The 27,499-nt window shown below is 31.6% G+C and overlaps 4 protein-coding genes across 7 annotated transcripts; 2 read left to right on the top strand and 2 right to left on the bottom strand.

The window, feature by feature from the left end:
• Nucleotides 1–205: 205 nt before the first annotated feature.
• LOC108479562 (ATP synthase subunit gamma, mitochondrial-like) lies at nucleotides 206–5,164 on the bottom strand. Its single transcript, XM_017782242.2, has 9 exons — nucleotides 4,919–5,164; nucleotides 4,293–4,336; nucleotides 3,992–4,144; nucleotides 2,926–3,039; nucleotides 2,693–2,820; nucleotides 1,560–1,682; nucleotides 1,341–1,460; nucleotides 711–832; nucleotides 206–542 (listed from the first exon to the last, which is right to left on the bottom strand). The coding sequence occupies exons 1-9, from the start codon at nucleotides 5,020–5,022 to the stop codon at nucleotides 473–475; spliced, it is 978 nt and encodes a 325-aa protein (XP_017637731.1). The 5' UTR covers nucleotides 5,023–5,164; the 3' UTR covers nucleotides 206–472.
• Nucleotides 5,165–5,786: 622 nt separating this feature from the next.
• On the top strand, nucleotides 5,787–10,144 carry LOC108478396 (uncharacterized). 2 transcript variants are annotated; one of them, XM_017780856.2, is made up of 10 exons: nucleotides 5,787–6,052; nucleotides 6,521–6,636; nucleotides 6,806–6,863; nucleotides 7,057–7,206; nucleotides 7,531–7,741; nucleotides 8,164–8,209; nucleotides 8,706–8,820; nucleotides 8,940–9,012; nucleotides 9,275–9,500; nucleotides 9,776–10,144. In XM_017780856.2, the coding sequence occupies exons 1-10, from the start codon at nucleotides 5,962–5,964 to the stop codon at nucleotides 9,794–9,796; spliced, it is 1,107 nt and encodes a 368-aa protein (XP_017636345.1). In that variant the 5' UTR covers nucleotides 5,787–5,961; the 3' UTR covers nucleotides 9,797–10,144. The 2 variants fall into 2 exon arrangements, with proteins under 2 accessions (XP_017636345.1, XP_052878620.1); XM_053022660.1 differs by lacking the exon at nucleotides 9,776–10,144 and adding an exon at nucleotides 9,599–9,665.
• Nucleotides 10,145–14,694: 4,550 nt separating this feature from the next.
• LOC108476564 (DNAJ protein JJJ1 homolog) lies at nucleotides 14,695–17,465 on the top strand. 2 transcript variants are annotated; one of them, XM_053022659.1, is made up of 4 exons: nucleotides 14,695–16,520; nucleotides 17,038–17,096; nucleotides 17,193–17,260; nucleotides 17,373–17,465. In XM_053022659.1, exons 1-3 carry the CDS (start codon nucleotides 14,883–14,885, stop codon nucleotides 17,248–17,250), a joined length of 1,755 nt encoding a protein of 584 aa, XP_052878619.1. In that variant the 5' UTR covers nucleotides 14,695–14,882; the 3' UTR covers nucleotides 17,251–17,260; nucleotides 17,373–17,465. The 2 variants fall into 2 exon arrangements, with proteins under 2 accessions (XP_052878619.1, XP_017634294.1); XM_017778805.2 differs by having other exon boundaries at nucleotides 14,698–16,520; nucleotides 17,193–17,465.
• A 2,854-nt stretch (nucleotides 17,466–20,319) lies between these two features.
• On the bottom strand, nucleotides 20,320–26,237 carry LOC108477159 (uncharacterized). 2 transcript variants are annotated; one of them, XM_053022658.1, is made up of 9 exons: nucleotides 25,899–26,237; nucleotides 25,277–25,380; nucleotides 24,158–24,651; nucleotides 23,140–23,292; nucleotides 22,420–22,587; nucleotides 22,147–22,267; nucleotides 21,376–21,600; nucleotides 21,163–21,287; nucleotides 20,320–20,749 (listed from the first exon to the last, which is right to left on the bottom strand). In XM_053022658.1, exons 1-9 carry the CDS (start codon nucleotides 25,923–25,925, stop codon nucleotides 20,583–20,585), a joined length of 1,584 nt encoding a protein of 527 aa, XP_052878618.1. In that variant the 5' UTR covers nucleotides 25,926–26,237; the 3' UTR covers nucleotides 20,320–20,582. The 2 variants fall into 2 exon arrangements, with proteins under 2 accessions (XP_052878618.1, XP_017635112.1); XM_017779623.2 differs by having other exon boundaries at nucleotides 25,277–25,359; nucleotides 25,899–26,235.
• Nucleotides 26,238–27,499: the final 1,262 nt, after the last annotated feature.

The following is a 27,499-nucleotide window of genomic DNA, read 5'->3' as shown; positions in this document are numbered from 1 at the left end:
TTCATGTAATTCAGTTATTGTACATATTTGTATTATATATTTTTCCTGTTCGATGATTAAATATGTACCGGATATATGTGTTTAGTTTTTCAATTTTTTTGAGTCACATGCTATTTTCATAGGTACTAGAAAAATGAGGAGTATTGTCATTTACAATTGAGTTTGGAAAAATACCAAAATATAACAAGAGAAAGCTAAGTGAATATTTTATAGAGGGGAAAAAAAAAAGCAGGATATATCCTTCCAATATCATTGAATTTTCAGTGTTGCATGAACCAAAAGGCTAGTTGAAACCATCGAAAAAAGAAATTTTAATTCCCAGAAATGAAGATTTAATACTGGGGGAGATTATTGAAGAGCCTCAGCAAAACACTCAAAAAAGCACCAGTAAGTATAGAGAAAAAAAAAACAGTGCACTGACATTTTATTTCATTACTGTCTGGAAAAATCTAGCAGTGAAAAATATTTGAAATTAACCTTCCAGTGCCGATGCTCCAGATATAATCTCAATCAACTCCGTGGTGATTGAAGCTTGACGGGTTCTGAAACACAAATATGACCAAAAAAACAATCTACTTCAGCTATGAAAAAGGAATAAAAGGTAAAACAAATGTGGTTCCTGCAACATAAGTGACAACAGAATACTAATGAAGTGTATAAATCAATTCATATGAAAGTTAATGTATATGAAAACGAGGGAGGCATGAGACCTGTTATATGTAAGAGTCAGGCGATCAAGCATGTCGCCGGCGTTTCTGCTTGAGCTATCCATAGCAGACATCCTTGCTCCTTGCTCACTACAAGCATTCTCCAAAACCGCATTGAACATGACCTGGGGGAAATACAAGAATGCTTAGATGGCAAATTACAGAGACTATAGCACATTCCAGTAGATATGGAAAATGACAAAAATAAAGACAACATTAATTGTACTTTTCTTTTGACAGATTTTTCAAGTATAAAGATAAGTTGGTGTATGCATACTCAAGATGACGGATTAAATTGCAACTGTTAGTATTTGTTCATCCAGATTCCTTAGACAAAGAGATGGTAAAGGTTTTGCCACGGCAACACTGGCCAGAAGAATTAGCAACAAGGAAACATAGAGCTCTATAAAAACCATAGGAACATAACCAATTATGCTTTTATTTTTATCTCTGAAATAATAGGAATCATTTGTCACCATAAAACAACACTCGATGACCTAGGGTATCAATTAAATTCAAAATTTTGAAACATAGGGTTCATTTATTTAGTCCTGTAGTTCATGCCTTCATGGTATGACTTTCATGCAGAATAACAAGAAATAAGGACATTTCTTTCAAACAGCAGGGACTTACACAAGAGAACTGGAACTCAGCCAGATTTTGAAGTATTTCACCCTTTGTCTCACCACCCTCAACTTCATAGGAGTCTAGTTCACCAAGCTTTCCCCCAGATTCAGATTCCCTTTCAACAATCTATACAAATAAACACCAAATTAAAAAGAAAAACAGAGAATAACCAGAGCAGCAACTAACCAGGGTTAAAATAACTATCAATCTGAAAGATTTACTCACTTCAGGTGATAATACAGTTGAGACTGTCGGCACAAATGAAACTACTGAGTGAAACTTGTTGAAGACAATCCTCAACGCATCATACTCCACATTCTTTAAGATCTCATCAGCAAGAACAGAGACCTGAATGTGCAAATATTTGTAAGTATGGTGAAAAGAAATAGAAAAGGTCCATAAAATGGAAATTCATCTCCATCAGAAAATTCCAGTCCATCCAAGAGATGTTAAGACAATCAATTGAAATCTACAATACTGAAAAGAAGACCGATATTTATCAAAGACAAGGTGATTCCACAAAAGTAGATTGAAGAAAGTCAAGATTAAACTTCAAGAAAATTTGGAATTGCCGTCTTTATTATGTTAGATGATTGGAGTACTATTTAAGCTAGAACTGATATCAGTTTGTGTTAATGTTATGTTTCCCTTGGTCTAGAATTTGATACAAAAGGTCTATTTAAGGTTTCCTTCCATTATTATGTTTTTCTTTAATTTACAACTCCATTCAATCAATTTTAATAGCTCCTACTTCAGAGATCAACTCAGAGTGAGAGGACAATAGTTGAAAAGCTAACGTAAATATTAGCTCATTTAACTGATAAAGAACAATTATATAAGAATTTGCTTTGGCTTGGGTGAAGAAATTGCTAACCCTATATGAGAGGCTATTAAGGCGTTCATTGTGAAAAATGAGATCTAGGATCAGCATCTGTCCTCCAAACTTCAAAGCTACCTTATATTACTGTAGTGTATATTATTCGCATCCCAGGCCAGCAGGTAGATTGAACCTTTATTTGTATTTTTTCCATAAAAAAGAAGCCTTGTTTTTTTATACCAACAAACCTTAATTATCTTCAATTATCACACTAAACTCTATAATTACAGGTTCTTGCCAATCATATGACCAGATTATTTCAATTTGGCACCTTCTGGACTAAATCGCAAGGAAACAGTCAACAACTAGTGCATTTACTGAAACATAAGATATTAGGTCTAAATATCCTGTTCCTGCATGACCAACAGAAGGCCTTAATGAATGAATCGAGCATTCATTACAGCAATCAAATTTTCAACTTGTACTAAAAGGTTCTTCCATTTGGGAACTGCCGAATGCAAATGAAAGCACAGAAACAGACCTGAGTGTAGCTCAAAGGATTCTTCTGCAGCTCAGTTATGATCAACTCAATGTCCTTCTTTGAGTCACGAATCAATTGAGCCTTTGCCTTCTCTCCCAGAATTACATATTTTGTTTCTTTTTCAGGGCCTACGGAAATAAAGATATTTAACTCATAAGAAGAACCCAAAATGCACCAAATAAGGGGGGAAATAGATAAAAAAAAAGAAATTACGAGTTTCTTTGGAGATATACCAGAGTTCAACTTATAGATCCCTTTGCTTATCTTGACTGATGTAGAGTTAATTCCACCACAGAGACCTTTGTCAGAAGAGATGGTTACAACAACGTTCTTCTTGACATCAACACCTAACAATGTCACAAGATATATTAATAAAATGAGGCTGACAAGAAAAAAAAAAAAGATACATTTGATATAAGTAAAACTGTAAAATATCATTAAACAATATAGCAGAACTGCATAAGGATAAAAAATATAGTAGACAGGCAAAGACCCTATAACCTTATATTTCAAAAGCATGTTATTAATGGTTAATTAACAGGTTAAAACTAAAACACTTCCCCATTCTATGTTGCTCTGACTTTTCATTTTTCTTGAGGAAACCATGTCTGAAACCTATGTCCAACACATTTTCAGACATGGGTATAGAGGGATATGACCCTCCAAGAACACTACATATACATGGAAAATCTTTTTAACAAATTGAATATACCCATATTGAACACCCATATCGGAAACTCACTCAAATCCAACTAACGTAGCACCTTTTTAGATGGGGAGTATATATTTAGCATCCAGTTTTCTAAAACTTCAGTTATACTCACTACTATGCATAGGTATCATTGATCGAGATAATAATAGTCATTAACTGATCAAGCTAGAAATTATTGATAGGGAATCAATGTCATAACTAATCAGAGCCTCTTTAAACAAACAAGTGCATACAAACATATTCATGATTTTATGAGAATATATTCACCTAATTTTCAAAACTACACTACGAACTAGGGAGGAATTTTTAAAAGGCAGCTAGTCTGCCAAAATTGTTCAGTCATCAATCAAATATAAAAGTTACATTTGTTGTAAACCTTCTAGATAGAGAAGGTAGAATGAAAAACTAAGCCACTGCCCCATACAATTCAGAACATGAGCACCAGCTCAACATAAATGGAGCAGAGAACAAACTAGCAGTAAACAACTTGATAAAAAACATTAGGCAAAATGCAATGAGAACACAACCAACTTTAATCGAGTTTGTTCAGCAAAGGGTACATATCAGAGGCTTGTTAGTGGACATACTGGGAAGATCACCAAGAAGTGCAGTAAATGGCTGCCAGAGGCCTCGGGAATTCTCAGCTTTAGTTTGAACTGCTCTCAACTTTGAGGCAGCAACCATCTTCATAGCCTTTGTAATTTTCTGAATATTCTTAACACTCTTCATCCGGTTTCTAACTGCATAAATAATTTATCAAAATAATAGATCACCACTCAAGTTACAAGTACAACCTTCAAAAAGAACCCGGACTGTAAAAGAAAAGGCAACAAGCAAGTATGTATAACATCATATAAAAAAACAAAGAGAAAATAAAACATATCTTACCGACTTGAGTTGAAATATAACGAACACCAATCGGACCCTCATATCTGTCATCCAAATTAATTTATTTAGTACTTCACATCACATAAAAAAACCCGAACATATGAATTTCATTATTAATCTTACAAGGTTCAATCAAAATTTTGATAATTTCATCTTTGTCCATTCTTCAGGGAAATCGAATAATTGAAAACGCCACTACCAACTGTTTAAGCTTTATTTCAGATACGTATTTCATCGCAAAAAAAAAAAAAGAAACCATCACCAGAAAACGTAAACCATTAATTTAATTACAGATAAATGAAACCATACTTACTTTAAAAAAAGTTCATTTTTTAAGCAAATGGGGGAAAACATACACAAAATTAGAAGGGCAAAAAACTCAAAAAGTACATTATGCAAAATTTTATTCGCTCGGAACAGTGAAAACTGAATCACTCCCAGACGCGAAATAGAATATCTTCCATTTGGTTATCAGGAAAGAAATTAGGGAAACAGGGAAAAAAATCAAAGCAGTTTGTTTTTGCCTGATTTTCTAATCATAGAACCAGAAATCAAGATAAAGAATAAATGCGATGAAAATGCATGAGAGATGATGTGGTGAGAGATCGAGAAAATGAGATCGGTACTCGTGAGTGGGAACGATAGGAGAGGATCGGACAGCAGTAATTGGCCGGGGAGAGATCAGAGGGGCGAAACGCCTCCCTTCGCGTCTGAGAGCAGCCATTGCCATCGCTTACTGATACGGAAAAAAAAAACCCTAGAAATCCTTCCTTGATCAGCGTTTTTCTTTTGGGTACTCTTTCTGAGGTCAGTGTGTTTTACTGTTATCGTAAAAATGAAAATGAAAAAAAACAGAATAATGAAATGCGAAGGATTCAAGCAAACCCTCATACGACATCGTTTTCTCAATTAAAGTTGTCCGATCAAACTGGGGAAAGAAAAGCTAAATAAACAATTGGGTAAACTACACTCAAGGTCACTAAACTATTAATAATTTTATATTTTAGTCACTCAACTTCAAAAAGTTATAAAATAGTCACTAAATTATTTGAAAGTTTTTAACTAAGTCACTAGAATGTTAAGTTTTTATTTAAAAAAAATTCTTTTAATGAGCTCCAAACGAGAATTCAACAATTAGTATGGTGGATCAATACTCATCAACAAGTAGAAGAATATTCCTTAAATTCAAGCCCATTTGACGATCAATGTTAGAGATTAGAGAAGAAAGCTATTTGATTTTAGTTCATAGATTCATAATATTCAAAATTATTTCATTAAAAAATTTGAACTGTAAAATAGAAAGTTTCAAATAATGTAATGACCATTTTGTAACTTTTTGAAGCTGAATGACCTATATGTAAACTTACTGTTAGTTTAGTAACCTTGGTTGTAGTTTACCCACAAATATTCAAATCCTAACCCGACTCATGATCCGACTCGAATACACCGGACCGTGCGGTGCAATAGAAAAGGGCCCTAAACCCAACTGAACAAAGTGAGAATTTTTTATACGGCAAACCGAGTTGTCCTAAAAAAATTCTTCTTTAATTGAATTTTTTCTTTTGAAGTTTAAACCCTAAACCCTACTGAAAAAAAAGTGAAAGTTTGTTTGTAATAGATTCAAAGAGCAAAGAGGTAGAAAATAGAACTCTGAAACTTCGATCTTCAAATGGCGAATAAAAGCTCAACTTCAACCAAATTTGATGCCCCATTGTCTCATACAACCAACAAAGCCACTCACAATCGATATCAGTTCTTTGGTAATTAGCTGCTTTCTCCTTCCTTTTACTGCTGCTTTGCTCTGTTTGGGAAATAGAAGAAAAAGAAAGGAGTTCTACTCGTTTTACCTCAGTGCAATGCTCTGTTCAAACAGAACAAATACATGCAATTGGCCCAATTAAGTTGTTTGTGATTCATTTGATGTCGTCATAGAAAATAGAAATATAGCATTGGTTTTATAACTTGAAACAGAACATTTGTTCTCCCCCCTTCCTTGGTTTTCCTTGTTGAAGAAATGGGATTGAAGTTTTGTTTCCAATTAGTATTTTTGCAACAAGTTCTTATCTGGTCTTAAGAATGAAATGAAATACCCTTTTTTATATTTAGTTTTTCCTGACTTAGTTTAATTGATGTCTTATAATGGGCTTAAAAAAAGGAAATGCTTAAATAATCTGTGGTCTTTGGATTTCCTTTTTTTTTTTAAATTCACTTTTATGATTTTGATATAGTATGGAGAGAGTTTGTATGGGGAGCCATTGCGGGAGCCTTTGGAGAGGGGATGATGCATCCCATTGATACCATAAAGACAAGAATTCAAAGTCAAGCTCTTCTTAGTGGAAGTCAGGTATGATGACATTCAATAATGGAACAGGGATTTACAGTTTTGGAGGGAATATCTTATATTCAATCTTTGTGTGAGGTCGTGGTAGGGGATGAAAATAGAATTTTCTACCAGATTTCTGTTTGTCTCGAGTGCTTGTTTGTTGATATATTTTTGTTTCTATTGCTAGCAGAGTCAAAAGAGCATAGTGCAGATGGTTCGAACTGTCTGGGTTGCAGATGGCTTAAGAGGTATATTCAATCACTTAGCTTATTTTGTCTGTGGTCATCCGGTTACATTTTGCAATGATTCTAACATTTCCAATTAACTTATGCACTCCATGTAGCATATTTGAATTGGATTTTGTGTATTGGTTCCCTTCTTTAATCATGTACTATACATCTACCATGTTACCCAGTTTGTCTGGACTGATCATATTTGTAGGCTTCTATAGGGGTATAGCTCCTGGAATTACTGGATCTCTAGCTACTGGAGCAACATACTTTGGGTTCATAGAGTCCACTAAAAAATGGATTGAAGAGTCACATCCTAACCTTGGGGGCCACTGGGCACATTTCATTGCTGGAGCTGTTGGTAAGCTATTCCGGAACGTTATTTTCATTTAGTAATATTCTTCCACCCAATTTTGTTGCATAATAGTTATAACTATGGTATGATTAACATTCTAGTCATTGCTCACTTTTGGATCGCCCTTCTTGTTTCTTGTTTCTTTTGCTCCAACTTCGACAATGGAGTGCACTTTCTGATACTAGCTGTTTCAGTTTTAGTTGCTTTTGATTTGAACGAATAAAGCTTTGGAGGGCAGAACACTTTCATGTTTTATGATTTCAACTAATCAGCAATTGAAATGCATGAGTGAGCTCTGATTTCTATCTTGTAATTCTCCTTGATTTTCAGGTGATACACTTGGTTCTTTTGTATATGTTCCATGTGAAGTGATGAAGCAACGCATGCAGGTTCAAGGCTCGAGCAACTCTTGGAATTCTGCTATTATGAAAGACAAAATGCAAATGAAATCCGGTGCAGAAATGTATGGTTATTACACAGGAATGTTCCAAGCTGGCCATTCAATATGGAAAGAGCAAGGACTTAAGGGATTATATGCTGGGTATTTATTTCTTCCCTTTTATATTATATTTACTGTTAGATAAATACTTGGATTTCCACATGCAAACAAGTATGCCGTCCAACTCCAACCAAAAATGCTTATAGATGCTTAATATCATATGTGAATCATTTCTGATTTGAACGTTCCTATCCTTTTGAGGATTTTATACGACCTTACATTTTAGATGGCCTGAGTTCGCTCTAGTTATATCTCCCCTCTCTTCCCTATTCCTTTTCATCTTGTGTTGTTTGGCATGTAGGGGCATATAACAGTATGTCTCCTTAAATGCTATAGTTCCCCTGGATTGGATCCGTGCAGAACTTGATTTTAACCTTACTGTCAAAGATAGTTTTCCGAAATTGGGAGTATTCTAAATTTTGGGACTATTGATGAAATTCATTCTTCTTATTGTTCCTTTTCAGGTACTGGTCCACACTTGCAAGGGATGTGCCATTCGCTGGTCTTATGGTACGTAAAGTTATTTCAGATTTAGCTGCAGACAGTATGTATTTATTGTAAGTTTGCAGTTTTTGTTCTTATCTTTCAATGTTTGATAATATCACAAAGTTCTAATCGATAGGTGACTAAAGTGATTATCAAGGTGTTGCCTATACAACATACCTAAAATTGCTTCTGCAATTTTCTCTATCCAACCCCTTCCCCCCCCCCCACCCCCCCACACATTCTTTCTCCATGAATGGATAATGAGCTCATCATTAATATTGCTTTAAGTTTTGTCAGCATTTATAAGTATGATTTTCTAAATGCATAAACTAAATCACCGGGTTGATTTCTTCTGTGTCTCAATTGAGGGATAGCTGACTATTGATATCATTTTCTCTTTTTCATGTCCCTTACTGTAATCATTTTAGTAACAGAATTCCTACGAAAGTGTCCAGCTTATGCTCTCACTATCTGCATCTTTTAATTCAATATTAAACAGAATAAATGACCCACCATGCAGGTTATGTTTTACGAAGCCCTGAAAGATTTGACCGAGAAAGGGAGACAAAAATGGGCTCCTGATTTCCATGTTGATGGTTCTATGGAGGGACTCATACTAGGAGGATTGGCTGGTGGTATTTGTCTTGCTTTTGCTTCACCTTCTACCATGCAGTTTCCATTTCGTCCTTTTTAATGATAAAACACACAATTTATCGTGCCTTCAATACTGTGAATACTCTTATATTATCTGCAGGGTTTAGTGCATACCTTACCACTCCCTTGGATGTGATAAAAACAAGATTGCAAGTACAGGGATCATCCACAAGGTATCAAAATTGTCACATTTTTATTAATGATCTGTAGTTACAGACTTATAATTGTCTCAAACATCCGAAATTTTGTTGGGATTCATAGATTTCTAACAAGGGCAAATCTTTAGCCATCGATAACCAAAATTACCACATGTATAAAGATGTTTACCATTTGTTCGGCATCTCAGTCCCTTACTCTTTCCAAGTCTCCTCATGCTTTTTTTGGGGGGTTATGTTTAACACGCCCACTATGGTGCTATATTTGGATGTTTAACAGCTATAATGGCTGGCTGGATGCGATGAATAAAATCTGGAAAACTGAAGGCGCAAAGGGAATGTTCCGAGGAAGCATCCCCCGGATCACATGGTATATTCCAGCCTCGGCTCTTACCTTCATGGCTGTCGAATTCCTAAGAGAACAATTTAACAAGAAACTGGACGAGGACAACATGCAAGAAGTCACGAGCTTGTCAATCGAGAAACCGAAATCTTCTTTTAAAGAGGTAGCTTGAATTTTCATTCAACAGTTTTTGACATACAAAGAAAATCAAGGTTTTTGACTTTGCTTTGTTTAATGGTAATATTTTTGACGCCATTACAGATAACACTAGAATTGTATACGGATCGGGCCAACCCGAATTATAATTAAATAACAAAATATTTAAATATTTTGAGATAGTAATTGGTCAGGGTTTAGCCTGCTCGTGGAATTCATGAACAAAGTCTACTCAACACAATCTTTAAACAGAAAATTGAGAAAAGCATCTTTGGTTTGCAGGTAACGAAATTAGAGCAATGACAATTTCGAGATGCAATGTTTTGCAGACATTAACTAATTAGCCCCATTGCTTTGCCATTTAAATATAGTCTTATTGTAGTTTTCAGCTACTTATTTCTTAATTTTATTTAAGGAAAATTAATTTATTTCTTATACTTAATTTTAAATTTGAATTTTTTTCTAGTAAATTTAGTTAATGTTTTTCTGGTGCTGATGGTATGGATCGAAATTTCCATTGGAATAGAACTTAGAATTTATTATTTCGGTTTACTACCGGAATGGAGCGTTCTGGTCGGTACGGGTGATATTGGAATGGAACTGGCTACCTTGGTCTTTAGTACTTGTATCTAATTCCATTCTCTCAACAAATATCGAACCTCACAATATGGTGCTGACAGAATTTTTTATATTTGCATAATCAACTATATGTATTATCATATGTAAATTTTAACCTATTTTGAGATCTCTCCAAACAACATTCTTAGCACTCTAGATTCTGTGGTGCAAACTTGGATCACAATAGCTTTTATAAATCTAATTTGCAACCAATTCGGGGTGCCAAATAGCAAATCAACTTTATAACTTTTTTCAATATACATTAATTATTATTTTACACAATTTAAGTATATATAAAATTTAAAATATTTATAAAAATTAATAAAGTGTTGAATAGATTTTATAACACTTAAAAGATTATATAAATTTATATAGCATTCTAAATAAATAAATAAAACTCAAAAATTGCGTCAAATGGACTTATGTGTTCGATAGCAAATATTTTTATCCAATAATAAATATATAATTATATTTTAAAAATAAAATATGTATTAAAATTAAAATATTATTTTACTTTAGAAATTTAAATAAAAATATTTTTAAATTTTTTCAACAAAATAAATTTTAAATTTAAATGATGTATATGTGGTTCCAAAGTCATAGGGAAATCGATAAATGTTTGTAATTTTCTGTTTATTTATTTTAAGGCTTTATTCTTAATTTAGATTTTAAACTTTGAATTATAATTATTTTCTCATTTTAGTACCTAAATATTTTTGTTTCATTTTGATATTTGAACTTTGCCGTGTTATTTGTTTTGGTATATAAAACTTAACATTGTAAAAAAAAAAAATAATCGATCAAAATGTGCCACATCATTAATGACATTGCAGTTAATTGGGCCTTTTTATTAAAATAACCCATAAATTTTTTAAAAATTTCAAAATGATCCACCTTTTTAATAAAACACCAAAATGAGCTGAAATCTACAGTAAAAGTTGGTGGAGCCAAATTAAATGGCGCCACCAACTTGCCACGTCAGCAGGCACCATAAAAAATAATTTTTTGGTCGAGCCATGTAGAATGGCGCCACTTGTATAAATACCAGAGAAATACTGAAAATTTTTAAAACATAGGAAGACTTAAAAAAAATTACCCATTTTTCTGGTGGAGCCAAAGTAAATGGCGCCACCAGTCTACCCATATGTCAGTACTTTTTTTTTTACGTTTTAACTCTTTGACTTTTTTTTTTGTCTTTTGTCTCATTTTTTTATTAATCTTAAAATTTTTGAAATATATATTTAAAATATTTTATTAATATATATTTTAAAATTTTAAAATATATATTTTGAAATTACTTTTTTAAATTTTAAATATTATTTTTTAATATTTAAATATTTTAAACTTTTAAATTTGTTATTAGTTTTATAATAATTTAAATATTGTTTAATTTGTTTTATAATATTTTAAATTATGATTTTTAAATTATTTTAAAGATATTCAGATTTTAATAAAAATAACTCAAAAATTTAATTAATTATCAAAATGATCCATTTTTTTAAGTTGGCTCCACCAACTTTTACGGTAGATTTCAGGTCACTTTCGTGTTTAATTAAAAAATCAATTATTTTGATAATGAATTAAATTTTTTGTGTTATTTTTATAAAAAAGCCAAGATATTCAAACCATTATAAATTCTATTTATAATGGCTATTTTACCAAACTGACCTAAAAAATTTGATATTTACAAAAATAACTCAAGTTCAAAAACAATCACCAAAATGACATGAAATGAACAGTAGATTGGTGTTTTGGCCTGTCAATGGCTGGCACCAACTCGTATTTTGTATACATGATTTCCTGATGATTGTGTCAAGCTTTAAAAAATTAATTTTTTTGGTTTTGGCCTGTTAATGGCCTGCACCAGGGTTTTTTTTTCCAAATTGTATCATACTGGTATACAAAAATACGAGTTTTTAAAAATATTTTAATTTAATTTTAATAATGCATACTTTATCCGGATGAAGTATGTATTAGCGATTCGATAATATGATTATATATATATATATATATATATATATATTTACGCATGTATCACATTACAAAAATAAAATTTTAAATACTTATACCTAATAAAACATGTATCTCATTATAATAATTGTTATTTTCCAAATAACATATTATTTTATAATTTTATTTCTTATTTAATATTTTAATTTAATTTTAATAATGCATACTTTATCCGGATGAAGTATGTATTAGCAGATTCGATAATATGATTATATATATATATATATATATTTACGCATGTATCACATTACAAAAATAAAATTTTAAATACTTATACCTAATAAAACATGTATCTCATTACAATAATAATTATTTTCCAAATAACATATTGTTTTATAATTTTATTTCTTATTTAATATTTTAATTTAATTTTAATAATGCATACTTTATCCGGATGAAGTATGCATTATTAAAATTAAATTAAAATATTTTTTAAAAACTCGTATTTTTGTATACCAGTATGATACGGTTTGAAAAAAAAATAGCATGGTGCCGGCCATTGACAGGCCAAAACCAAAAAAATTAATTTTTTTAAAGCCTGACACAATCATCAGGCAATCATGTGTGCAAAATACGAGTTGGTGCCGGCCATTGACAGGCCAAAACCCCAATCTACTGTTCATTTCAGGTCATTTTGGTGATTATTTTTGAACTTGGGTTATTTTTATAAATATCAAATTTTTTTAGGTCAGTTTGGTAAAATAGCCATTATAAATAGAATTTATAATGGTTTGAATATCTTGGCTTTTTTTATAAAAATAACACAAAAAATTTAATTCATTATCAAAATAATTGATTTTTTAATTAAACACGAAAGTGACTCAAATCTACAAGAAAAGTTGGTGGAGCCAAAATAAAAAATGGGTCATTTTGATAATTAATTAAATTTTTGAGTTATTTTTATTAAAAATCCGAATATCTTTAAAAATAATTTAAAATTATAATTTAAAATATTATAAAACAAATTAAATAATATTTAAATTATTATAAAACTAATAACAAATTTAAAAGTTTAAAATATTTAAATATTAAAAAATAATATTTAAAATTTAAAAAAGTAATTTCAAAATATATATTTTAAAATTTTAAAATATATATTAATAAAATATTTTAAATATATATTTCAAAATATTAAAAAAATAATAATAAATAAAATAAATAAATGAGACAAAAGACAAAAAAAAATCAAAGAGTTAAAAAGTAAAAAAAAAAAAGGTACTCACGTATGGGCAGACTGGTGGCGCCGTTTACTATGGCACCACCGAAAAAATGGGTAATTTGTTTTAAGTCCTTCTATGTTTTTAAAAATTTCAATATTTTTCTCGTATTTATATATGTGACGCCATTCTATATGATTCTACCCAAAAATTAATTTTTTAGGTCTCTGTTGACGTGGCAAGTTGGTGGCGCCATTTAATTTGGCTCTACCAACTTTTACTATAAATTTTAGATATTTTACTGTTTTATTAAAAAGGTGGGTCATTTGAATTTTTAAAATTTATGGGTTAATTTTAATAAAAGGCCAACCCATGATGTGGTAGGTTGATTGTTGACGACATTAATTGACTATTGATGAACTATTGGTCATTCAAAATCCTTAAAAATATTTTTAAAATGTAAAATGAAAATTGTAAAATTTATAAAAATTAATAAAAACTATGTAAAATTTTAAAATTTATTTTAAAAATCTATAAATATATATTATTTAAAAATATTAAAAGTTCTAAAATTGTAAAAAATTATGAAAAATCTTAAGATTTGTAATTTTTAAATATAAAAAATAAAAAATCATTAAAATTTAAAATTAATAATATTATAAAAATTCAATGTCTAAAATTATATATTTAAAAAATTATAATAATTTTTAAATTTTTGTAAAATTTAAGAAGATAGTTTTAAGAAAATTGAAAAAATATTTTTAGATTGTAAAAATATTTTTATGATTTTAAAATTTTCATATTTAAAAGTTACAATTTTATATATTGTAAATTTTATGAGTTTTAAAATATTTTAATATTTTTAAATTTTCAAATAAATTTTAATATTCTTATAATTTAAAAATTTAGAACTTTTTGATATTTTTAAATAATTTATATAGATTTATATATTGTTTAAATAAATTTTAAATGATTTTTACTAATTTTTTACGTTAAAAATATTTTTTACAATTTTTAATGATTTTTACCCGTCAACAATTGATCAGTGATTAACTTACCATGTCATCAATCAGGACGCCATATTATCAATCAACTGCCATGCTATTGATGACATAGCACATCTTGATTGGCCGACTTTTTTTTAAAAGGTCGATAAGCTTTTTATATCAAAATGAGTAATGGAGTAAAATTTAAGTATAAAAAAAAGGTTTATTACCAAAATGATAATAAGGAATATAATTCGAAAATTAAATTAAGAAAAGTATTATCGTCCTTCTCAGTGAAGTAGAATTGCTGTGATTGAATTACAGTCAAATATACCTAACATGTCACTCCTTTCTAAATACAAATTGCTTGAAAAGTGAAGGGACCTGACCTAGAAAACCAAATGGAATAGGGGTCTTCTATGAAAATATTAATTATTTAGTCGAGGCTTCCTTTATGTTGTTGGGTTTATATTTAGTTTCTGTTTACGGAGAGAACCGGGTTTGCCACAGCCAAAATTTTCTTGGCCGCCAAGCTCCCACGAGCTAACCGACTCATAATCTACAGAAGAAGGAAAAGAAAGGTCTTGGGTTTCGTGGGATTCAATCGCTGATCATCCAATGGCGTCTGAGAAACGGTGTCTATACGAGGTTTTAGGTTTATCCCGTGACTGTTCTCAAGATGAAATTCGCTCCGCCTACAAAAAGCTCGCTCTCCAACGCCACCCGGACAAGCTCGTTCAATCCGGCCTTTCTCAGGCTGAAGCCACCGCGCAATTCCAAGAGCTCGTCCACGCTTATGAAGTCCTTTCTGATCCCAAAGAACGCTCTTGGTACGACTCTCACCGCTCCCAAATCCTCTTCGCCGATCGCAACACCTCCGCCAATTCCCCCGTCCCCGACCTATTCTCTTTCTTCTCCAATACCGTTTATTCGGGTTACTCCGACTCCGGTCGTGGCTTCTACAAGGTTTATTCTGACCTTTTCTCTAAAATTTATGCCAATGAAATCAACTTCGCTAGGAAGTTAGGGCTAGGTTTAGATATCGTAAAAGAAGCTCCTTTGTTGGGGAATTTAGAGAGTCCGTACGGTCAAGTTACGGCTTTTTATAACTATTGGTTAGGGTTTTCTACGGTTATGGATTTTGTTTGGGTTGATGAGTATGATGCTATGGCCGGACCAAACCGGAAATCGCGGCGCGTTATGGAGGAAGAGAATAAGAAGTTGAGGAAGAAGGCAAAAAGGGAGTATAATGAGACGGTTAGAGGACTGGCGGAGTTTGTTAAGAAGAGGGATAAGAGGGTTATCGATATGAGTGTGAAAAGGAAGGAGGAGATGGAAAGGAAGAAAGAGGAGGAGAGGGAGAGAAAGAGGAAGCTTGAGAAGGAGAGGTTGGCAAGAGTTAAGGCTTACGAGGAGCCTGAATGGGCGAAAGTCGAAGAGGAAGAAGTGGACAATTGGGATGAAATGGACGAGAAAGAAAGAGAGAAGGAAGAGTTCTATTGTGTGGCCTGCGGGAAGAAGTTCAAGAGTGAGAAGCAATGGAAGAATCACGAGCAATCGAAAAAGCATAAGGAGAAAGTGGCGGAATTGAGGGAATCGTTTATTGAGGAGGAAGAAGAGGAAGGGGATTTAGAGGTGGAAGCGGATCTGGAGGACAAGTTTAGGGAGGGTTTAAGGATTAAAGAGGAAGGGGAGGATGAAGGAGAGAATGGAGTAGGTGAGCTAAGTGAGGGGGATGATGGGTTTTTTGATGCTGATGCAGGGGATGAAGATGAAGAGGAGGTTGAGGTTGATAGTGCTAATGATCATGATGAAGAAAATAGTGTTCTTGAAGCAATGGTGTCTGGGCAGAAAGATAAGAAAAGTGTTTATTTCAAGAGCGAGGATATGGTTTCGCCTACAGGATTTCATGTCAAAGATGAAAGTGATGAGGGAGAATTTATGAATTACGGTAACCGGAAAAACAGAAGGAGAAACAGAACAGGGAAGAAAGAGAAGGGTAAAAAGAATAGTGATGATGCCATGAAAATTGATGTTAACGAAACTAAAAGCAAGAACGAAGAAGTTAGTGTAAGCGATACAACACTGCATGGGGAGGAGAAGCAACTTGTAGAAGATGAGGGCAGTAGTGGTGAAAAGGATGATAAATTGGGAAATGGTGATAAGGTTTCAAAGCAACCTGTTGATAGAAAAGGGAATACAAAGAAAGAAACAAATACCAAATCAAATAAATCATCTAAAGGAAAGAAAGCAAAGGTATGCTTTATTCTCCATTTTTATTGATATTACCTTCTGATGAAACCATTGCTAGTTACCTCCGTTTATAATATGTATATATCCATTGATATATGTAGTACATGGAGAGAATACAAGGAACTAAATAATTGCTTGCTTCTTTACATACATCTGCACGCACAAAAAAGGTTTTAGTTGAACCATTAGTTCATTGCAGTATTTATAGTTAATATCATGTATATATTATTGCCACAAATAAATTCGGCTTGGAGACTTTCTTGATTATAGTAATTGTTGTAATCGTTGTAATGTGGTACAAAATTAGTTGTTAGCAGGGGAAGAATATGACATTGGAATGAAGATGGAAAACTCGAAACAACGGATTATCTAACTAGTTCTACTTGAAACCTTTGAGCACATTTCTCATAAGATAATTTCATGTACTTAATGCATTTTGTTTGAAATGTACTAGTACTAATGACTTATGCTTGTATCTCTAATTTCTTGGCTTATTGTCAAAATATGCATTCACATGCAGGCAACGGCAAAGCATTCCAGCAATGTATGTGAGACATGTGGAGAGGAATTCCAATCGAAGTATGTGAACGTTATATTCTGATTGCCATTTATTAAAAAATAAATATAGAAGCATTTTGCATCACACTTTTCATGATTGTATTGTGGTTGTGGCAGGAATAAATTACATAAGCATTTGGGAGACAGTGGTCATGCTACGTTGAAATTCCGATGATAACAATGAGGTATCCTATATCACTATTTGATTTATTATCAAATGCAGCTAATTCAATAGTAGCATTTCCGATTTTGGATTTTATTTTTTATTTTTTCATTAAAAACATGAACATTGACCAGGTCTTGAATGGAAAGATCTATTCGTGTAAAATGTTACCCTTATTTTGAGTTCAATAGATTGAATGTGGCTTTAAACAGCCATAAAATTCTTTATTACCCTGCTTGAAACGATATGGTCCAATGGTGTTTTCTTTTAAGTCAAAATATGTGATGATAAGTCCTTGTACTCTTCATAAATTTAGAATTTAGTCTTTATACTTTCATTTTTAGGAATTTAGTCCCTTTATTTTTCAGATTTTAAAATTTTGATTTAACTATCAACTCTGTTAAAATTAGTTTGTTAAATTTAGATTCATTACAACATTTTTTTTTATTACATTGCTGTCAAATGAGGTTTTTGTTTTATTTCAAAATGTCAACACCAACCAAGTGGAAAAAATAAAAATTGAGAAGTGGAGGAATTAAATTCCTGAAAATAAAAAAGAACTAAATTTTAAATTTGTGAAGAGTACAGGGACTTACGGCATAATTTAACATTTTTTATGTTCAGTCAGCAACTGTAAAGGAACGACTCTCCTGCAATGTATGTGTATTAAAGAATCAAAGATACTCGAGAAATATGCATTAAGAGGTATAACTGCAATTTTGAAAATATTCAAAATTCGAATTCACTTGATTTATTTGATAATTAAATCGTATATATATTTTTTAAAATTTTTTAATAATATTATCCGAATTTGTTTACCCACCAAATTTCAGAATTTATGAAATTAGTTTTGAAGGCAACCCTTGAAGTCATGATGGGCACATCTGTTAAAAGGGAATGCTAATATTGCTTCCCTTAGCTCATTCGGCGCACGCACTCTAAATCCTCTAGGTGCATGAAATTTGATAGTGCCGTTCATGTATATATATATTTGTTTTGCACACATACAATCCGCAACAGTTACATATAGAGAAAGGTTCTGGAAAGTGTTCTTCAACCATTTCGATGGTACCATGCCAAGCATGTCGAGGCAAACTGTGATAGGATTATGATCCGAATTTTCACAAATTGGTTCACCATCGATATGGAGTGCAACGTCAGCACGGTAAATAATCAAGTCAAACGGGGGTAATTTTAGCAATATGATCAAATGAATCTAAAATGTCGGGTGGTGCAAATTGGGGCTCGAGAGACCTCAAATCTTAAAACACGGTGTTTATTTCATTAAATAAACTTTATTATATAAAATTATTTTCAACAAAAATTTTATTATCATATTTAAACATCTAGTAGAGATGTGCAACGCGCATGAGGATAATGACAACTATTCCATTTTTTAAAATTAAAAATTTGTAACAAATAAGTTATTACAACAATTGAAAATGCATTATTTTAAATTAAGTTTCAATCTAGCATATATTTATTTTAAGAGTTTTATTAAAATTTGAGATGAGAGACTATTACAAAAAACTAATTTAATAAAGAGTGTACTTCATGTTTTATGGTTGTTAATAACACAAAAATTGGTTCTACAACAAATTTGATAATTATAATAAAATGTTGCTATAGAGTGTGACTAATATAAAAATGATTGACTATATCTTATTCATTTAATCTTTTATAAGAATGTTCATTTGACCATTAAGTGTTTTGAATATGTAAATGCATGTTTGCAATCGTGCACAAGAAATAACCCAATTAAACACAAGTATGGATAAAGATTCAAGCATCTAAGCAAATCCCTTTAACACCAATATATATACATATATATGTGATTGAGGAGAGGCAAATTCTGTCTAGTAAAGTTGGCAAAGCTTTATTTGTTAAAAGTCAACAAATCGCTAACGAGTTAGTATTGTCTCTAATGATGGTTGTCTCCCAATTTTATTAGCATTTAAAGAGCTAACAATTTATAGAGAGAACACTTGTCAAGTGCCTAAGAATGCTAAGCATACACCTCAAACCCGCGCATAGTTATAGAGCTTTCTATTTTTGTAAAAATACTAGCAACAGCATGACACATTAAACATTTTTTTTAGAAGTTGATAATTTTTGAAGTGAAATAGAACGATAAATAGCTTATATGTCAAAATGAGACAAAATATATAAATTTCAAAATGAAAAAAAAAAACAATCTAAGAGAATAGACTCTTGTTGACACCTTAATAATCGAGTTCAAATCCGTCGATGTAATTTATTCTCTTAATTTATAATTTCACTTTATAAAAAGAATAATTCAAAAGTTATATATATATATATATATATATATATATAATTCAAGAGTCAAAGCCTAAGCATTTTCAATATTATTACTACTAGAATTTGTGTATCCTCGAATTTCACCATTTATTAAATTATTATTAAAGGTTTAAAATTAAATATGTAAAAGACATTGAATCATGCGTCATGACCCTTTTATACACTTCCTCTTCCTCATTATCAAAATTTTATATTTATAAATTATCATTTTTCTTGAATTGCATGTTTATGTAATGGTGTTACAGCCGAAAATCAATATAAAATTTTTGGTTAAAATATAAATTTGCCATCATAACGAAATATTGAAGTTTGCCACTGCATTATTTTGGTTAAATTTACCCCACAATTTTTAAGTGATTGAATTTTACTATTACACCTTAAATTTTATTGAATTTTGTCATAATTTTTGATGATTTTCAAACATTTTATTTCAATAGTTAAAGATAATTTAATTTATAAAATAATAAAAATAATAAATTAACAGAGAATTTTTATTTAACAAAAGACTTGAAAAATAAAAAGTTAGCCTTACCCTTTTTAAATAACTGCTTTTATTAATTGTTGATATTATATTACATTATTATTTTTAAATATTAATTTTTTATAAATCTTCCTTCAATTTATTTTAAATTAAAATTGAATCACAAATCAAATTTTAATGACAAAATTTGATCAAACAAAAATAAAGAGACAAAATTCAAAATAAAATTAAAATATGGTTAGAATTTATTTTTAACTCAAAAGTACAATAACAAATATTAATGAATCAAAACAAATATAAATTTTAACATTAAGCATAAAATTTTTGTAATTCTAAAAGCAAAACAAAAAACTAATAATATAAAAGGAATAATATACTAGGTAATAAGCGTTATGATAGTGATATGGTTTTTGTTTTATCCCAAAATGATGGGTGTTAGTACTATCACTAACTATGTGGGTGAAAATATGTGTACAGTCTTTACAAGTGTGTTACACTAAAATGTTCTTTACTTCAACAACACACAAATCTATCTGCCTTCTCTTCATTTCGAAAGAGCCATGTTCGAAATCCCTACCATTTTTCCACTTACCATGTCATCAGCTTCACCTGCATCTTGTGTACAAGAAACCAATGAAGGAAGCTTCTGATGTTCCTTCACTCGGCGGAAGACTCCACCAAAAAACTCCTTATTTGACCCGGTAAACACACCTATGGATGTTATTAAAATAGTACAATGAATTTTCCCTGGACAACTAAAAATGAAGAAAATATGAAGGAGAGAGTAGTATTCAAAGAAGAAATAATCTGTATTACACGGACTCATGTCTGAGGGTTGGACACGGATATACCCATGTTAGAATAAAATAAATTTTGAATATATAATGCCTTTTTAGTGCTGACTCTTCGTTTTCCTTCAAGTAGCAGTGTCTAACACACTGTCAGGCAAGGGTATGGGAATATGACCCTCAAAAGACTTTTCAAATACATGATAAGACTTAAAGGAAATCAAAGATATCTGTGCTAGACGCATTCCAATATCCAACACTCACACTCGGAGTCCGAGTATCATATCACCAAACAAACTGTTCTGAAGGGAAGCTCTCAGAAAACTAGAGACTTACCCCACGAATCTGCATGTAACTGTTCAGATGTAAATATCAACAACTCCAAATCATCAATGTAACTTATCATCACTGAATTTTCCATCCCCATGAGCTGAAGTAGTTTGTTGTAATTCCTTTGAGATCTACATTTCAAAGATGACATGGAAGAAAGATGAGTTGAAAATCGAACTTTAAATTAATTTAATCCATAATTTACACGTTGAAGCAAACCTTTCCATGTCTACTGGAAAAAAGTATAAGGCAATGTCATGAAGATCTAAACAACCATTCTGGAGTATATGAGAGTGAAGGTGCCACTGTTGAAGCAGATTAACCTGAAGAACTGCAGGCATTTTCTTCGAAAACTCATATGCTTTACGATGGACTCTGCATGGTGGTAGAGCCAGGAAATCACCATACAACTCACCCGTGGTATTGAAGAATTTGAAACCTCCCCTAAAAGAGGAGGGGAAAAGTCAATACTGTGAAATAAAACATACTGAAAGTAGCAATGAATGCAAACTCTACATGCAAATTGCATGCTAGAATACATATGTAGAATAGAACCTTATGAAGTTTTCAGGCTTCTGTTGTTCAGACTTTATTTTTCTCTAAAGTACCTGAGTTTTGGACATGAGCTATGAGGATACGACTCTCCAAATACATAGAAAATCGCAAACCCGTATCTGACACATCTGAGTCTGAGTAAACATAGTTTCAAGCAATATAGGTAAACTGAGACAGACTGCTTTAGAGTTTTGATGTCATAAGCATAGAAGAGACACTAATATGCTAAGAATAACAGCATTATTGAGAATGATGAATGCTTGTTTAAAAGCCTTTTAAACAACAATAGTTCAAAGTAATTAATCCTCAAGAAATCCATGCCATTGTTCTATTATATGAATTATCTTGACAGAATTCTCAACAGGTTGAAATTTTGGGAGTATAATAAGAAAGAATGTTGTGCGTGCAATATCGGGAAACAGCATGCTAACTTACATCCAGGTAGGATGTAGAGAAGGAGCATGTGGTCGATATAAGGAAACCTTAAGTCGACTCCAGGTTTCTGTTTTCGGGACATCGGAGTTCTCAGGTTCAGCAGCACCATGAATGTTTTGACCTGAGAAGGAGTTTGTTTAAAGAGCATGTCAAATATTGATCAACTAGAAAAAGTTTCAATATAAACAATATCACCATCATAACCTGAAAATGATAAAACCTGGATGATAGATGCCATACAAAATTAGAAAATCAAGTTTAGAATTAACTTGCCTGAACTCATAATAGTTGTATGAAGCCTTGATGGCGAAGGTCGGCTGGATCTCATAGCATCCTCGGTCTTGGCATGAAGCACTGTGAGCTCTTTATTAGGTAGGATGGTATCCGATATCTTCCCTTTGCAAACATTCCCTTTGTTGGGAACAAGATCGGCTCTTTCTACTGAAAAAATAACATACAATAAGAGCAGATAATTTGCCACAAGAAGCTAAGACCATAATGTTAATCAAGTAGCTGACAAATGCAATATAAGTGAAGGATAAACTCAAATAACAGACTACAGCAACAGTAGCTTTATAAAAATCAATTTGGACCACTTTATTTACTTGAAATATCAATGCTTCTTATCATGTAGCACCATGCAGATTGAAAACTAAGCTCAAACATTGATTCGCTAAGACCGGAAATATCATCACGTAAAAAGGTCTGGCATACAAGTAAATTCCAGTAAAAATTAAGCTCAAAATACAGTTACATGGAAGTCATATTGATGAGATGAGTATTAGAAACTGAATCCTAATTACAAGGTAATAGGTATAATACATAAGATCATAACTTTACAGCCACTATCATAGAAGTTTGGAACAAAAGATTTTCACCTTTATAACAATAAAACTTTTCCAAAGCAAATCTTGGATTTATTGTTTTAATTTAACGAAAAACACATAAACTAAAAAACATGTCAAAATGATATCAATTGAGAAATTTTCTTGCCTGCATTGGCAATAGACAACGTCTCTTTCATTGTGTCCGTTGCTTTAGAATCAACATCACCCGTCACTTCATTAGCAGCCATAACAGAAGATACCGGCTCTTCATTACTACCATATTGCTTTGAAGGTGTCCGAGAAGCCTTTTCTTCATCTTCTGCATTGGGGCATAGAAGTCAACATTACTAAGAGAGACCCATATAAGGTGCTGTAATACACAAGAAAATGATATGATATCAAGAAAGGTCAGCTAGCTGCAATCCTTCTAATGTGCTAATGCCTATAGTAAGCTGCCCTTTTTTTGCTCATTAACATTTTTATTTTGAGGCATTAGTTACTAGCAACATAGGGCTTTGTTCAGCTTGATCGGATTCAATTCTATTAGACGTACTACTTAGTAGTAGAAACTCGGAGAGACAGACAGAGAGGGGACTCTATCATACCTGCAAATTCCTAGGATGAGAAGTAGGCCTATTATTCATGCAAAATAAAATGCAAAGGCACCATTTTTTTTCATTCCTATGCCAAACCTGCCAACAATGCCTATACAAGTGTTTGTTTCTTGAAAATAAAATTAACATAAAGTTCAAGTGCTTTATTTCTCATTTTCCCAACAGGAAAAGAAACCTACATTTTTATCAAAGCTGAAACTTTAGGAAAATAAACAAACTTGATTTAAGACATAAGGTATCATAAAGAATAACAAAAAATTGAAATCGTGTAGTATTGACTCCAGCAAAAACTCAAAATATATCATGATTTCATTCAAAATATATATATCATGATTTCAACCAACCAACTCAAAAACACACCTAGTCAATCACAATGTTTATCTTGGTGTATCCTGAAGAACCTACTCCAGCAGCTTGATAGAAAAGTAAAATTAAAGGCTTTTACATGATTACATCTAATATACATAAACACACCATGTGGAACTTCTTTCATCTTTACATATTTCAACATTCTCAAGACAAAGTTTATGCAAAAACAAAAGAAAAGCAAAAAGTCAGTGAATTTATCACCTTCTGACTTGTTTGGCCTTTCAACTGAATGTTGATGCCTAATAGATGAACTGATCTGCCCACCTCGGCCTCTAAGAACGTTCTCAGATCCTAACTGTAGAAAAGTAGGACTTCTTCTTACCTTTATTGGGTTATAACAAGGGCCAGCGTATTTGGATCCCATAAACACCCTCTTTGATGGAGATAGAGTGAAGTTTGCGGGCACAGGTTTTGACCCTGAGTTACTATTTGAAGGAAATGCCCTTTTTGGTAATGGTAAGCCGGATGATAGCTTAATGACTTCCTCTGTAGGAAGGAACTTCACTTTCCCAGTTTCAATAGCTTTTTGCCTTTTACGTGGAACCTGTCCCCATAAGTCAAAATAAATTTTTGTAGAGGAATCCAAAACATTTTCTGCCTGGCCAGAATTCAGAGAATTTATATCATTCTTCGAAAGGCATCCTTCACATATCCAATCTTCCAAGTCATCCCTCACTACAACCCTCATGCAATAGCTTCCAAAGAAAAAGAAAGAAAAGAAAACATATCAGATTCAGAACTGAGAGTTGAATAAATATAATATATAACTACACATGAAGCAATTAGTTTAAGATGTTATTATTCTAAGCCAGGCAAGTAATTTAGGGTGATACTTGATAGTAGTTTCAGAATCAGATGCAGCTGATTCTGAAATGTAATTGGTAAAGTTAGGAAAAGGAAACCAAACAATCATGACAATAACATAAAAACACAAAAGGAAATAAAAGCATATCAAACATAAAAGACTTTGCTTGTTTGCAAGAATGGAATATATTTTACTTAATTGTTAGGTTCCAACGCCATTTTCCTACTTTATCACATAACTATTAGATTAAACACCTTATCTGTTCTCCTCCCGACCAGGCAAAAGCTTTAAGTCAACCGATGGTTATCTTAGAAATGACATCCAACGGTGCATTGAGAACATATAAGGCTTAGCATGTTTGGAAGAATGGAACATATTTTACTCTTATTGGTAGGTTTCATAGCAATTTTCCTACTTTATCACTTAACTATTAGATTAAAACATTCTTTCTTCCTTATTCGTTTATATCTCCCAAACAAGCAAAGCCTTGAGAGAGTAATCGATTGATAACTTACAGATGGCGTCCCATGGTGCATTGAGAACAGCTTCTAATTAGTTCCTCAAAACCAACATCACCACATATATCACATATCTTGTCCTGTACAAACATGGCAACACCCTATAAGAATTTCGAAATATCATTGGCCACTTAATAACAAGCAAATAATCAATACAAATAAAATGAAGTTGAAAAAAGCTTTGATTACAATCAAATAATTCAATTAAACAACACGGAACCTCTGCACAAGCATTAGGTATTCAACATCATGTATATTACTTCAATAACAGAAGTGCATTTGAGCATATGATATAAACCAAAAACCAAACATTTATAATCCCACAGTTTAACTAGGACAGCGTGAACAATGTAATTTTTTTTTTTTTGAAAGAATAAAATCCCATCTTTACAACATCAAATATATTTCATTGTTTAACAAGATCAAAAGGTTGACTTGAAAACAGCCACCGCCACCTAAAGAACTTTTCCTATTATTGTTTCTAACAGTACACTATAATAACAATGAACACCATGCCTGAAACCAACCATGCTAAAAAAAGTACATTGGCAACTTTAAAAAAAAATGTCCAGAAATAGAGACGATAAATGGAAAGTTTCGAGGTTGTTGAGCATTTTACCAAGTGGGTATCTCTTGATTGTCCCATGCAAGTTTCGTGGCGGGTCACACTGTATATAAATTGTTGTTTTTCTTTCTGTGCTGACTCGTTTTGAGCTTTTGGGTTTTGGGTTTTTTTATGCGTTCTCCGGTGGAAGAAAGAGAAAGAAAGCACCCAAAGGAAGAAAGATTAGTCCCCCTTCCTTACAAAGCGAGGGAGAGCGAAGAAGATGAGAAATTGGAAGAAATTGAGAAGAAACTCGCTGGGAAAACAGTGGAATCCTTTTTCTACTACTACCAGTCACGATAATAAAAATAATATTAAAAATATTTTTATTAAATAAATGAGGTTTGTGAAATTGTGATGATATTTTTTTATAATAGATTTGTGATAATTTTAAAAGTTTATGATTATTTCATATTAGTATATAAATATAATAAAGTTTATGAGAATATCTTATTTAACTTATTATTATTTTAAATAAAACATTATTATGTTATTATTTGATTTCGAATAAATAATATTTAAATTTTAATCATTTTCATGAAAGTTTTAATTATTTTTTAACAAAAATTAGCTTATGATATTAATATATTGAGAAGTGACCGTTACACTGCCCCACCCTCCTTAAATTTAATTGGCTTAGTTTGGATGGGCGATTGGGTGCAGTGCGGTGCGTTTAGTTTATTTTTTATCTCACGCTACAGGATCGCTACAATATCTAATCTCATCGCCACCGTTATTTTTACACTAACCGTAGGTAAATGCACCGTCTATCCAAACTCACCTTAAGTGGGTCGATGCATTAGATATCAAACTTGAAGAAATAAAACTAAACAGCGGATAGAGACGATAAAAAAGATGAATAACAAAAAAATAAAAACAAAACAAACTTCTTAATAAAATGAAACGGCTCCCCTCTGCAATTTCATGCTCCAGTGCTGGTCACCAACGTAAATCGAAACAAATCTTTTTCCCATTCTCTTTGATGATGGAATGACTTCGTTGAGCACAACTTTTAAGATAAAAGTTTAATAAATAATATTTTTACATAAGTTATATTTTTACCTATAACAATCTAATACTCATTAATAAGTGTGTTACTGATGTGATGTCGAGTTGAATTAGTGTCGTAAGTAAACTCAATACCGATTCAATAAGTGAAAGTATTAAAAATAACTTTTAAACCATTAATAAATATTATGTAATAAATATTTTGTATTTTCATACTTTTATATAAAATTTATAAAACAAAATTTGCACTTAGGAAAAACATACAAATAATGATATTTAAATCTAAACCACCAAACATCTTAAATATTTAATTTTACCATTTCAATTTGAAATAATATTTTACATATTTTTCATCCAGATCATATTTCTATGTATCAGCTATTGTTTAAGTAAATTTGCCTAAGAAGTCCCTCTATTATATGGACATGATTAAATTAGTCATTTTATTATTAAATGAATTAATTTAATCATTTTACTATTAAAAATATCAAATAAGGCCAAAGTATACCAGAGTTAACATATAATGTTTAAAAAATGAATGAAAGCTATTTTTTCATCTCGGTTTAACTTTAAACAAAAATTCCATTTGCAATACCATAAAAACATTC

The sequence above is a fragment of the Gossypium arboreum genome, chromosome 12 (genome assembly GCF_025698485.1).
Source record: "Gossypium arboreum isolate Shixiya-1 chromosome 12, ASM2569848v2, whole genome shotgun sequence".
In the NCBI taxonomy this organism is placed as follows: domain Eukaryota; kingdom Viridiplantae; phylum Streptophyta; class Magnoliopsida; order Malvales; family Malvaceae; genus Gossypium; species Gossypium arboreum.
The sequence above is the reverse complement of the archived record's forward strand: the minus strand, read 5'-3'. Positions and strand labels throughout refer to the sequence as shown.

Coding starts and splice junctions, on each gene's coding strand:
- LOC108479562 (XM_017782242.2), bottom strand. CDS start 5,022: ATGGCAATGGCTGCTCTCAGACGCGAAGGGAGGCGTTTCGCCCCTCTG. Junction 2,821..2,925: donor GATCTATAAGTTGAACTCTG/GTATATCTCCAA, acceptor TTATTTCCGTAG/GCCCTGAAAAAGAAACAAAA. Junction 833..1,340: donor CTGAGTTCCAGTTCTCTTGT/GTAAGTCCCTGC, acceptor TATTTCCCCCAG/GTCATGTTCAATGCGGTTTT.
- LOC108478396 (XM_053022660.1), top strand. CDS start 5,962: ATGGCGAATAAAAGCTCAACTTCAACCAAATTTGATGCCCCATTGTCT. Junction 8,821..8,939: donor ACTAGGAGGATTGGCTGGTG/GTATTTGTCTTG, acceptor TATTATCTGCAG/GGTTTAGTGCATACCTTACC. Junction 9,501..9,598: donor CGAAATCTTCTTTTAAAGAG/GTAGCTTGAATT, acceptor ACGCCATTACAG/ATAACACTAGAATTGTATAC.
- LOC108476564 (XM_053022659.1), top strand. CDS start 14,883: ATGGCGTCTGAGAAACGGTGTCTATACGAGGTTTTAGGTTTATCCCGT. Junction 16,521..17,037: donor CTAAAGGAAAGAAAGCAAAG/GTATGCTTTATT, acceptor ATTCACATGCAG/GCAACGGCAAAGCATTCCAG. Junction 17,097..17,192: donor GGAGAGGAATTCCAATCGAA/GTATGTGAACGT, acceptor TGGTTGTGGCAG/GAATAAATTACATAAGCATT.
- LOC108477159 (XM_053022658.1), bottom strand. CDS start 25,925: ATGGGACAATCAAGAGATACCCACTTG. Junction 23,293..24,157: donor AAGGCCAAACAAGTCAGAAG/GTGATAAATTCA, acceptor GCCCCAATGCAG/AAGATGAAGAAAAGGCTTCT. Junction 21,288..21,375: donor TTTCCAGTAGACATGGAAAG/GTTTGCTTCAAC, acceptor TTTGAAATGTAG/ATCTCAAAGGAATTACAACA.